The following is a 13,890-nucleotide window of genomic DNA, read 5'->3' as shown; positions in this document are numbered from 1 at the left end:
GTGTGTATTTGTTTTTTATGCCAAATGACTTAGTTGTGCAAATAATAAACATTGAGGACAGGTTATACAGTATATTCACTTATTAAAATGAACCCACATTTTTTGTACACTTCAAAAGTGAAGAGGAAGACTGCCACCTTCTGGTTAACAGGGGGATGGGGTAAAACCTATAGTTATTCTAAAAGTATTAGCTAGCTATTTAAAATATATACTGAACAAATATAAAAATGCAACATTAAACAATTTCAACGATTTTACTGAGTTACAGTTCATATAAGGAAATCAGTCAATTGAAATAAATACATCAGGCCTTAATCTATGGAATTCACATGACTGGGAATACAGATATGCATCTGTTGGTCACAGATACCTTAAAAGAAAGGTAGGGGTGTGGATCAGAACTAGTCAGTATCTGGTGTGACCACCATTTGCCTCATGCAGCGCGACACATCTCTTTTGCATAGAGTTGATCAGGCTGTTGATTGTGGCCTGTGAAATGTTGTCCCACTCCTCTTCAATGGCTGTGCGAAGTTGCTGGTTATTGGCAGGAACTGGAACACGCTGTTGTACACGTCGATCCAGAGCATCCCAAACATGCTCAATGGGTGACATGTCTGGTGAGTATGCAGGCCATGGAAGAACTGGGACATTTTCAGCTTCCAGGAATTGTGTACAGACCCTTGCGACATGGGGCCGTGCATTATCATGCTGAAACATGCTACAATAAGAAATTATGATCAATAACATCAAAGGTTGCACTGAAATCTAAAATTACAGCTTCAACTATCATCTTATTATATGAATGGCACGACAATGGGCCTCAGGATCTCGTCATGGTATCGCTGTGCATTCAAATTGACATCAATAAAATGCAGTTGTGTTCGTTGACCGTAGCTTATGCCTGCCCATACCATAACCCCACCGCCACCATGGGGCACTCGATCTGTTCACGACGTTGACATCAACAAACCGCCCACCCACGCGACGCCATACACGTGGTCTGCGGTTGTGAGGCCGGTTGGACATACTGTCAAATTCTCTAAAACAACGGCAGCGGCTTATTAACATTAAATTATCTGGCAACAGCTCTGGTGGATATTCCTACTGTCAGCATGCCAATTGCATACTCCCTCAAAACTTGAGACATCTGTGGCATTGTGTTGTGTGACAAAACTGCACATTTTAGAGTGGCCTTTCATTGTCCCCAGCACAAGGTGCAACTGTATAATGATCACGCTGTTTAATCAGCTTCTTGATATGCCACACCTGTCAGGTGGATGGATTATCTTGGCAAAGGAGAAATGCTCACTAACAGGGATGTAAACACATTTTTGAGAGAAATAAGCTTTTTGTGTGTATGAAACATTTATGGGATCTTTTATTTCAGCTCATGAAACATGGGACCAACACTACATGTTGCGTTTATATTTTTGTAAAGTGTATCATATATATAAAAAAGATTGACTAAATATATATATACACATACAGCTGTGGAAAACATTAAGAGACCACTGCAAATGTTTCTTAAATCAGCATTTCTAAATGTATGACAGCCATTCCATTCCAGTGTCTGTTGAATTCCAACACAGGCACACCTCATTCTACTGAATTAGGTACTGATTAGGTGATCACCTGAACAAAATCTTATTTAATGAGGAAAAGTATAAAAACCACTGCTGTGGTCATCACTATCCTCTTGCAATAGGACCAGCTGGATGGTAAAAACAGTGCTAATAGTCCCTCAAAAGTAATGTTAATCAAAAAAATAACTATTGACCATGCCAAAAGAGTTGAAAAGGAAAGTTTTGAGTGAGGAAAAGAAGGGTTCAATTCTGGCTTTACTGGCAGAGGGATACAGTGAGCGGGATGACCGCCAACTCATTCGAATGTCACTCAACAACTGTAAGATGACATCAAGGTGAAGTGCACGGCGAGGAAGGTTCGAAACAGGCTCCTAGGGGCAGGGCTGAAAACGTGCAAAGCTAGAAAAAAGCCCTTCATCAATGAGAAGCAAAGAAGAGCCAGGCTGAGGTTTGCAAAAGACCATAAGGATTGGACCGTAGAGGACTGGAATAAGGTCATCTTCTCTGATGAGTCTAATTTTCACCTTTGCCCAACACCTGGTCGTCTAATGGTTAGACGGAGACCTGGAGAGGCCTACAAGCCACAGCGTCTCGCACCCACTGTGAAATTTGGTGGAGGATCGGTGATGATCTGGGGGTGCTTCAGCAAGGCTGGAATCGGGCAGATTTGTCTTTGTGAAGGACGCATGAATCAAGCCACGTACAAGGTTGTCCTGGAAGAAAAGTTGCTTCCTTTTGCTCTGACATTGTTCCCCAACTCTGAGGATTGGTTTTTCCAGCAGGACAATCAAGGTGTGGATGGAGGACCACCAGATCAAGACCCTGTCATGGCCAGCCTAATCTCCAGACCTGAACCCCATTGAAAACTTCTGGAATGTGATCAAGAGGAAGATGGATGGTCACAAGCCATCAAACAAAGCCGAGCTGCTTGAATTTTTGCGCCAGGAGTGGCATAAAGTCACCCAACATCAATGTGAAAGACTGGTGGAGAGCATGCCAAGACGCATGAAAGCTGTGATTGAAAATCAGGGTTATTCCACCAAATATTGATTTCTGAACTCTTCCTAAATTAAAACATTAGTATTGTGTTGTTTAAAAATGAACATTAACTTATTTTCTTTGCATTATTTGAGGTCTGACAACGTGCATCTTTTTTGTTATTTTGACCAATTGTCATTTTCTGCAAATAAATGCTCTAAATGACAATATTTTTATTTGGAATTTGGGAGAAATGTTGTCAGTAGTTTATAGAATAAAACAAAAATGTTATTTTTACCCAAACACATACAGTGGGGAAAAAAAGTATTTAGTCAGCCACCAATTGTGCAAGTTCTCCCACTTAAAAAGATGAGAGAGGCCTGTAATTTTCATCATAGGTACACGTCAACTATGACAGACAAAATGAGAAAAAAAATCCAGAAAATCACATTGTAGGATTTTTAATGAATTTATTTGCAAATTATGGTGGAAAATAAGTATTTGGTCAATAACAAAAGTTATCCCATCTGGTTTGCGCTTAGTGGGACTATCATTTGTTTTTCAACAGGACAATGACCCCAAACACACCTCCAGGCTGTGTAAGGGTTATTTGACCAACAAGGAGAGTGATGGAGTGCTGCATCAGATGACCTGGCCTCCATAATCACCCGATCACAAACCAATTGAGATGGTTTGGGATGAGTTGGACCGCTGAGTGAAGGAAAAGTAGCCAACAAGTGCTCAGCATATGTGGGAACGCCTTCATGACTGTTGGAAAAGCATTCCTCATGAAGCTGGTTGAGAGAATGCCAAGAGCAAAGCTGTCATCAAGGCAAAGGGTGGCTACTTTGAAGAATCTAAAATCTAATTTGATTTGTTTAACACTTTTTTGGTTACTACATGATTCCATATGTGTTATTTCATAGTTTTGATGTATTCACTATTATTCTACAATGTAGAAAATAGTAAAAATAAAGAAAAACCCTTGAATGAGTAGGTGTGTCCAAACTTTTGACTGGTACTGTATATATACCTAATACACATTACATAAGATAATAAAGTCGACCACCTCCAATATATTTAGTTACTCTGCCTGTCTACTACCAGCCCGCGGTTGCATGCGGAAACTGACGCCATGATTTTAGAGGACAGAAAATTGAGGGTTATAATGGGAGTTTGATGCGAGGAGCTACTGTACGTTTACTTTGACTGAAATTCTGCAATTGCGCAACACATTTCTGAATGCCACATAACGACCAGTCTCAATATAGCTACCAATGCAGCATTCCGAGTCTAGTCAGCTAGCTACCTGACAGCGATGACCCCCGGATGTTATGGTGATGACGGAATTCTTTGCCGAAGCTGTTAGTTAGCTACGGACATTCAATACGCATTGAACTTGCTAGCCAGCTAACTATTATTGAAATACTGACATCAAAGGCACAAACAAAGAAACGTTGGACTCGGAACTTCGCATAGAGGTCAGTGGCTCAAATATTCATTTGAGCTAAAATCAATTCGACAACTATCTGTCTCGTGCTTTATATCACATTTTCGTGCAAGATGATGCATCAATATTTTTTCAATGAGCTAACTAGCTACGGTTAGCCTTCTTTGCTCGTTTACTGCGTCACTAGTTTCGCCTGATAACATATGGTTTTATTTTTTGCCAGATATTTATACGATTTAATCTGTAGACAATTAAAATTAGCAAATCATGCCTTGAATTATTTGAATTCAATTATAACGTATCTAGCTAGGTAACGTTAGCTGTTGTGCTAGCTGGATAGCTAGTTTTGTGAACGCTAAATTGGTATACTTAGTAGATTTTTTTTGATAAATTGTGCACGCAATGGAGTCATAATTAATCAGAAATGTAGCTAATGTTAGAATAAGTATTATTCCACATTAATGGACGGTTTTGACTGAAACATCAGTCAGCCTATTCTTACTGATCTAGCGTAGCGCTAGCTGAGTACACAGACAGTATGGCTGAGCCCCATAATTCTTAGCGACATATTATAGTGGCCATGCTGGCAGCTGGAAATCGTTTTTGCGCAGAGGAAGAGGCGAAGCAAGAGGCATAACTGGGCCCAAGATCGGTCTTCTCCAGCAGGTGGCGTTTTTCATCAAGCGATATGTTTTTCTTTGGAGTTCACTGTGTCGAATTTAGTCAACAAAAAATGTCATGGTTATTTGCTACGTGAGGCTTATTTGATCGAATAGAAATTTCGTAATGCATAGATTGTTACGACTGTACTGATATAAGTAGGACAGGTGACATCCCGGCAACAAAATACTTTATATCCTCCTGAGACCCCGCCCATTGACTTATGTCCACTGTTGTGGACATTTGAGTTTCATCCCTCTTCTTTGAATATTTTGTGCAAGTCTCTTAATTCCTGCTGTACTGTACAGAGGACATCCTGGGCTTTTCAGTTATATGTCATTTGATTGGCTGGGAGGCCGGGAACCGCCTCTATCTTTCCTTTCAAAATGGACGGCAAAGGAACAAGCACATTTTATGGAAAGATGAGAGGTAAGTCAAATATTGTTTGTCTATGGTTTTGTTACTATGATAATCATATATTTTCTTGTTCATGAAGGTGTTAGGAATCATATATTTAGTTCTGATAGCAACTAAATTATGTATCTTTTGAAAGATTTGCCATTTTATGAATGTCAATTATAGTGGACATCAGGACTATCTTCATGTAAATAATGACTCCACATTGTCGTAGGAAACAGAACTGAAGCAGAAAGAATTCTTTACCGAATAGTCGAGGGAGATTCAGATTTGGAGTTGTCAGATGATGAGAGAGATGAGGATAAGTTTCAACCAGTGATACAAAACGGTGATGAAGAAGAGGAAGACAATGCAGAAGGCTCAGTTGAAGGGACAGATGCAGACACAGACACAGATACAGATACAGACAGGGATGAACAGGAAACTCGTCGCCCTCTGTGGGCCAGGAGTAACATGTATGTTTGATGCAGTTCCACAATTTTAAATTCAGCTGCATTGAGTATTTAAACTGTTATTACTTATCATTTATTATTCTTTTTTCCTTCATATCAGATTTGCACCTGTGTTACCTGGGCTTCCTGTGTGTCAAGATGACCCTACAACACGTGCAGACTGGAGTCCAATTGAATACTTTTCACAGTACATTGACAACAAGGTCTTTGAAGATTTGGCAACATACACAAATCAAAGAGAGCTGCAAATCAAAGGAGTGTGCATGAACACCACGCCACAAGAAATAAAAACCTTCTTGGGCATTTCAGTCCACATGGCCTGCCTTGGCTATCCCAGAATTAAAATGTTTTGGCCCAACAAAACTAAAGTGCCAGTCATAAGTAGCAGAATGACATGGGATAGATTCTTCAGGATAAGAAATTCCCTCAAGATTGTCAATGACCTGGCTGTAACAGAGGAAACAAAGAAGGCAGATATTCTTTGGAAAGTCAGGCCAATACTCGATCGTGTGCGCCAAGGCTGTCTCAGCCTTGCAAAGCCAGAAAGGGTCTGCATTGATGAGCAAATCATCCCATTCACAGGCCGTTGTCCAGTCAGGCAATATGTTCCCGGCAAGCCAAACCCTACTGGCCTAAAGGTCTTTGTCCTTGCATCCCCAAATGGTCTGATGCTTGATTTTGAAGTCTACCAAGGGAAGAATACCTTTACAGTCCAAAGGTTAGGAGTTGGAGCTGCAGCAGTTCTACGCATGGTTGAATCTGTTCCAACAGGAAGCCACATATTCTTTGACAGGTACTTCACAACCATAGATCTATTGGATGCATTGCTGGCAAAGGGCCTTCCTGCAACTGGAACTATAATGAAGAACCGTGTCCCAAAGCTGTGCCAGCTGCCAGTAGACAAACAGTTGAAAAAAGAGAGGGAGAGGAACATCAGTGTCAGTGGCCAGAAAGAGTCCTGAGCTGGCCATCACAAAATGGTTCGACAACAAACCAGTGCTCATGGCATCCACTGTACATGGGAAAAACCCAGAAGACATCTGTACCAGATGGTCCCAGAAAGAAAAGCACCTGGTCCAGGTTAAAAGACCAGCAGTAATTAAGCAGTATAATGATAACATGGGTGGCGTAGATCTTTGTGATCGCATGCTTAGCTTCTATCGTATGTCAAGCAGGACCAAGAAGTGGACATCGCGCGTGATCAGTCACTTCTTTGATGTTGCCATCACCAACTCCTGGATACAATACCAGTCTGACAGCAAAGCTCTGCACAGACCATCCAAGAACACACATCAGTACCTGGACTTCAAACTACTCCTAGCTGAGGAGCTGTTGGAGAGTCCGGAACTGGAAAACAGCTGTGAAGAGAGTGAGGATGAGTATGAGCCACCATCTAAAATGAGGATCCCACAACCAGAGCCATCTGTGCGCAGACTAGGAGCCATGCACATGCCTGAGATGATGGATACCAAGCATGCAGAAAGATGCAGAAATAAGGGCTGCAAGAGCAAGACGTACATGAGATGTACCAAATGCAAGATGTTCCTCTGCATTACCAAAAAGAGAAATTGCTTCCAGGACTTTCACCACTAACAAAGAAAATACTAAGAACAAAATGAAGAGTGAAGGAAAAAGCTAGATTGGATTCAGTTTGACAGAAGGAAAAAATCCAAAATAAATCTGTTACACATTAGTTATATGTTCATTGTTCAAATAACACTGAAAGCATTCAAGGGGACCAATCAAAGGATATGGACATAACAAAGTGTTAAGCTTTAATAGTAAAGCTATCCTTGCGAAATGTAAGGAAAAGGATTCAAGAATGATTAATGTGTATTGTATAATCAAAATGTCTGTATTCTTGGATAATAATCAATCTACAGCCCAAAATGTATGTATTCTTAGTTCATAAAAACTCTGTAATCTGTAAGAACTCTGTAAAAATTTGTATCTACCAAATGTGTCTCTTTTCGTACTCAAATGATCCTGTTGTCCACTACAGTGGACATGCTGTAAAATAAAAAATTAAAATTAAAATTAAAATGTGGAAATTGTAGGATGCTTTTTTTAACCCTAAACAGTTATTGAATCACAAAAAATATGATTAGGAAAAACAATATTTTCCTTGGTTCTCAGGAGGATATTGGAGTTGTGCCTGTCGTTCACACGCGTATCTGCCCTCTCATTGGCTAGAATGGTCCCAACTGATCTTGCCTCCTCCCGACTGCCTTCCATTTTTGAAGACATTTATTTTCGTTGTTAGAGCGGACACTTGAGTATCTGGTCAATATAATCGATCATCTGTGGCTGCAGTCTGTAAACTGAGTTTGTTAGCTAGCACTAGTTATGCTGCTTGCAATCTTCCTAATGTAATGACTACATTTACACAGGCAAATCCCGCTGTCAATGAGTTTCGGCAGTATTTCGAAAGTGAGAAACAGTGGTAGGCCATATAACAATTTATTGTGAAATTGTATTGTCGATGGTTTGGGCAAACCATGTCTTCATCATGGGGTGCAGGTGGGATTTCAGAGTGAGAAAATTACTAACTGACTTGAACTTGACCTGAACTTAGAGAACTACTTCACTCCATCACCCCCATGTGATTCTCTGCCCACAACAAAGCATATCCTGACAACTGGATAATGAAATAGGCATCTAACTTGACTACAGATTTGTTTTTAGCCCTCAATTTGATTTGGGAAGTATAACAACACAAGTTCTCTCACAAATAGAGTGTTTCCGGTAATAAAGTGTCAGTATGTTACTGTGCTAGCATGGAAATACACATGTTGCTTGTTTACCTCATATAGCTCTGTTTTCTTTTAAGGTATGGCCCTGATCTGAGGTGAGAGGTGCTGGATATGGCTGAAGGGATTGACATTGGCGAAATGCCCTCCTTTGACCTAGTTCCAAGTGCTGAAGCAAAAAAGAGACCCAATTCATCAGATGGCAGTGAGTGATTTTGGTTCTTCAGATTAAACTCCTTGCCACAGTTTAACTAATTTCTGAGTTTGTTGAAGTATTTTGCTTATCTACTGGAAGGTGAACAATTACTTAGCTCAACATAATGTATACTAAATGCTTTTTTAAATTGTTATACACTTGTCATTGATTGATTCTCTGATTTGTTCTTTAATGTTAGGAGGAGAACCAATGAGGAAGATGCCGGTGTCCAAATTTGGTTCCAGACCGCTGTTTGAGCCTGTACACTTTGTTAGTGGTGGCAGCAGTGGCGGGTCTGGTAATGATGAGAAGGAGAATGACAAAGAGCGCCGGAGGAGTGAGGTGAACAGTGTGAGACAGCGGGACTCTGACCGTCCCTCTTATGGCAGCAACCGAGCTCAGGGCTCCTCTGCAGCTAGACCAGCGTTCGACAGAGTTTCATCATACGGTTCTTCTTCTGACTCTTGGAGGGACAGAGATGGAGAAAGTGATAGAGAGAGAGCTCGAGACATACCCTCAGGTAGCACAAGTGGTTTAGGTTATGGGAGCCGAGGATCCACCTCAAATTATATGACTAAGGTGCAGCAGGACTACTCGGACAGATATGAGGTCCACAGCACTAGGCAGCCGGACTCATACTCTCAGGCCCCTAGGTTTGATGGATATGGAGGGGGCAGTCGGTCAGGGGGCTGGGGGGATTCAGGACGCCAAGGCTTCGGGCATCAGGACAGACCCTCATCCAGCAGACCATTCAGCAGAGTCTACAGTAGTCCAGGGAGGAGCAGCCCCTCCTCAGTTTCTGGGTCTTCTTCACAACCCATCCCCATATCTCAAGCCGTACTGGATGAAAAGCAGAGGCTGATCAATAGTGTGGCATCCGCCATAGCTATCACTTTAAGAGACCCTGCGTTCATGTGTGGAGCTGAATCTCCAAACTACAATTTCATGCTAAGCCGTAGCATCCAGGCCTGTAAGACCAACCCAGAGTACATCTATGTCAACCTCAAAGATATCCCTCCAGCAGACCTACCCAAGAACAGGAAAGTACCGACTGATGGCTATGCCTGTGAGCTGAGATGCCAGTGTGTTTACCTTGCTACTGGATACTCTGGCAGCAAAAACGGGGCCAGGGACCGTGCTTCTGAGCAGGCTATTAAGCTTTTCTTTAAACAGGTGGAGGTCCGTGTAGTGCAGCGCAAATTCAAACACTCCTTGGTCAATGATATTGTGGTCTGCCAGATTAACTGCCCTACCCCTGCTTTTCTACCGGCACTGCGTAATCCAGAGGATAAGCCGACGCCTAGCTCCAAGGGGCAATACGAGCCTGACAAACGCAAGCACTGGACCGATTTTGTCATTGTTGACAACGCTCATGATGCCATCTGCATTCTTAACAACTCTGCCGCCTTCAACCGCATGAAGATTGACTACAAATTCGATGTGGTTCCCAACAGCAGCTCATGGCAATGTAGCGTGTACCTGCAGGACGAGCTGGTGGCACAGGCCAAGGGAAGTAAGAAGACGTCTAAACATACAGCAGCTGAAGAGGCAGTGAGAAAACTGCGCATGAACCAGGCAGCCCGGGAGCAACAGCAACCACAGCAGTTCTTCCGAGGGAACAATCCCTCTGACCCATCGTGTGGCCGTTTCGGTCACCAGGGTGGTAGGAAGAAACACTTGAGTGAGCTGGTCATCCTAGAGAACTCGGACAATGCCATCTGCATCATCAATGACACTGCCCAGTTCAACAAGGTAGCTGCCGATTATAAGTTCACAGTGCTACCAGATCACCGCTGGAGGTGTGAGGTATACCTGGAGGGTCAGTATGTAGCGTCAGGCATCGGACCCAAGAAAACGGTGAAGCACATTGCAGCAGAGGAAGCCTTGGCCACACTCAGGCAGACACAGGCTGTGGTTAAATCCAACCTCAGGAAGGAGGGTAATGCTGACGCCCTCTCTCGCCACCAGATTCTGACGCGCTCTGGTGAGGAAGCCTCGAGACAGGAGATCAAGGAGGATAACATTGGGAATCAGCTACTCCGCAAGATGGGCTGGAAGGGTGGCGGATTGGGCCGGGAAGGGGAGGGCATCTCTGAACCCATTAAGGTGAAAGAGCAGTTCTCCAGAGAAGGACTGGGTATGGACATGGACAAGTCTGGGAATCAGCTCACCAAACGGAACATCGAAGACATCATCCGTAACTATGCCAGTTCAGACCGCCAGGACGACCTGCGCTTCTCCACTGAACTCAACAATGATGAACGCAAGCAGATCCACCAGATATCCCAGAAGTATGGCCTGCGGAGTAAGTCATATGGCCAGGGCAGGCTGCGCTTCCTCATCGTCAGTCGCAAAGTGCACAAAGACCAGCTCATTGGCCAGCTCCTGCAGGAAGGGCAGGTGGGACGCTACGAGCTGGTGAAACCTCAGGCCTCACACTGACTGGATGTGGCATAGCTACAACAAACTACCGATCACTGATACTTCAGAACAAAAACAGGTGTGCCTGATCTGGGCAAAGGTGGTACTTTTATTGAGGATGTTTCAATCTTCTAGGCTTGTCTTTTGGGGAAATACTTCAGTGGTTTCTGCATTCCTTTTCCTACAATTGCATATTTTCTGGCATTGTTTTAACGCTTCTTCTCATTCTACAATTTTGTCTTCTGTCAGCTTCACATTTGCACAATATGCTAGTGATTTGTGCTGTAACAGTTGATTAGAGTTATGTATCTTGACAAAAAGGCTCAAAACATTTTAGCAAACGTTTTTTTATGGCTACAGAAATAGCCTAAAGCAGCAGAATGCCCACCATTTTACCTACACACGTTTCATTAGTAAAAATGTATATCCTGTTGGCATCACCTCAAGTGACGTCTGTAACTATATGCTGGCATTGACACATCCCTGACATAATACTTGCAATGTTGTTTTCCCCCCTTGGATAGTTAAGAGATCATTGAAAAATAAAAGCTGCTTCCAGGACTTGGAATTTGTCTTTGTCACATGGTAAAAGCGCAAGCTGTGTTCCCTTCGAAATGTCAGATGTATACGTCTTAGTGAATAGTTAACTTGTCTGCTTGTTTTCACAGCTGTAATAACGATCAATAAATTAAGTCTTATAATTGTCTACTGTCTGGACTTCAATCCTTGTTAGTTGACTGGTATTTTTACAAATATATTCATCAAAATGCATAGGAACATTTATTTTTATATTAACACTGAAGTTCCTATGAACAGCGACTATATTCCAGTTCCGTTCAATGTTTGCAAGTCTAAGTTTGAAGCAATATTGTATATGTTTTACCACTACACCGCTTATAGCTATCCAGACTCTTCAGACAAGGGAGCGATTTGGGATCCGCTGTAAACGTAGCAAATCAAGTTGCTCCACCATTATCCCTCAAGAAAAGCACATTGAATGTATAATTATTGTATTTATATACAAGAAACAACTGTACAGTTTCTTACATTCTTACACTTGTGTCGTTTACCATTACACCCCTCAGTGTAAAATGTGCAGTAGTAACCCATGTGGAATAAATGTAATGTAAATGGAACTCAATTGGGCATGTAAACCATAAGATTTGAGTGTTAACAGTACACACAACCCTTGGCTTAATAAATCTGGAGTTCTGGTGCATGAGAAAAAGTTTACCAAAAATTCTCAGTGCAGGCAATTTTGTGTCAATCTCATCCTCAGTAGCTAGATTACCATCTAACTGGCAACAGATTTTCATGCGAATAGTCTAGAATCTGCATAAATAAAATATGTGCATTTTCCCACAAGTGGTATGTTTCCACCAAATGTCATTGTATGCTGTAGCGTTAAGATTTCCCTTCACTGGAACTAAGGGGCCTAGCCTGAACCATGAAAAACAGACAGCCCCAGACCATTATTCCTCCTCCACCAAACTTTACAGTTGGCACTATGCATTGGGGAAGGTAGTGTTCTCCTGGCATCCACCAAACCCAGATTCGTCCGTCAGACTGCCAGATGGTGAAGCGTGATTCAGATAACCAGCTCATCATCATCAAGTTTTGATTATTTGAATCAGCTGTGTAGTGCTTGGGCAACAAACAAAAAAAGTGCATCCAGGGGGGGCCCCAAGACCAAGTTTAGGAAACCCTGGTCTAGTCTACATGAGATTATGGATAAACGCGAGAATATATGTATTTGTCAAACGGCAGTCAAGCATCGATCATCATGTCACCAGAATAAGACCCTCAATATTTATTGGAAAGCGGCATCAAGCTTATCACGTGCACTTTCACCACCCTGTGAAATGTATTTCATCTGTAGCGTAATAAACTGCATGATTGCCCGACACATAGTGGGAGGACCACACACACCATATCACCACGACTCCAAATGTACTTTGATATTATGGTTATTATATCAATATTTGCGCATAAAGGCATTTTCACGACCGTTTCCCACATAATTCATTTTACCGACACAAAAAGATCCCACCATGTCGAACAAACAAATTATCTGGCATTTATAAAATTACACACAGCTGTTGTGATTTTTTAAAATATATACACACGATATGACTTTACTTGCATAAAAACTGCATGGAAACATGGTTACTTATAGCCTTTTTTGTTGTTGTTGCATCATAGCGTTACACGACTTGCATTTAAAAGTGCACCAAGTACGTTCCTTTCTGAAACACTTTATTTCTGATGTACAGTGCCTTGCAAAAGTATTCATTCCCCTTGGCGTTTTTCCTATTTTGCTGCATTACTGTAGTTTAAATTGATTTTTATTTGGATTTCATGTAATGGACATACACAAAATAGTCCAAATTGGTGAAGTGAAATGAAAAAAAATAACTTGTTTAAAAAAAGTATAAAAAATAAATAACGGAAAAGTGGTGCGTGCATATGTATTCACCCCCTTTGCTATGAAGCCCCTAAATAAGATCTGGTGCAACCAATTACCTTCAGAAGTCACATAATTTGTTAAATAAAGTCCACCTGTGTACAATCTAAGTGTCACATGATCTGTCACATGATCTCAGTATATATACACCTGTTCTGAAAGGCCCCAAAATCCATTTTAATTCCAGGTTGTAAGGCAACAAAATAGGAAAAATGCCATGGGGGGTGAATACTTTCGCAAGCCACTGTATATAATTCATTGATGAAAGCGCCATTTAGCACAAAGCCCCAACAAGAACATGCTTTGTGCATGAAAAAAGGATAGGATATTGCGATTGACATTGTTTGGGGAAAGAAGTCCATAATAATATGCCATTTAGCAGACGCTTTTATCCAAAGCGACTTACAGTCATGCGTGCATACATCTTTGTGTATGGGTGGTCCCGGGGATCGAACCCACTACCTTGGCGTTACAAGCGCCGTGCTCTACCAGCTGAGCTACAGAGGACCACGACAGGTG

General features: G+C 41.9%; 1 protein-coding gene across 2 annotated transcripts; it reads left to right on the top strand.

The window, feature by feature from the left end:
- The first annotated feature begins 3,671 nt into the window (after nt 1-3,671).
- Nucleotides 3,672-11,613, top strand: LOC121535038 (NF-kappa-B-repressing factor). Of its 2 annotated transcripts, none has more exons than XM_041841724.1 (3): nt 3,672-4,042; nt 8,371-8,495; nt 8,686-11,613. In XM_041841724.1, the coding sequence occupies exons 2-3, from the start codon at nt 8,405-8,407 to the stop codon at nt 10,926-10,928; spliced, it is 2,334 nt and encodes a 777-aa protein (XP_041697658.1). In that variant the 5' UTR covers nt 3,672-4,042; nt 8,371-8,404; the 3' UTR covers nt 10,929-11,613. The 2 variants fall into 2 exon arrangements, with proteins under 2 accessions (XP_041697658.1, XP_041697665.1); XM_041841731.2 differs by lacking the exon at nt 3,672-4,042 and adding an exon at nt 4,077-5,100.
- The last annotated feature ends 2,277 nt before the right edge of the window (nt 11,614-13,890 follow it).

This window comes from Coregonus clupeaformis, chromosome 2 (genome assembly GCF_020615455.1).
Source record: "Coregonus clupeaformis isolate EN_2021a chromosome 2, ASM2061545v1, whole genome shotgun sequence".
Lineage (NCBI taxonomy): Eukaryota > Metazoa > Chordata > Actinopteri > Salmoniformes > Salmonidae > Coregonus > Coregonus clupeaformis.
Note: the sequence above shows the minus strand (reverse complement) of the source record. Positions and strands in the feature narration are given on the sequence as shown.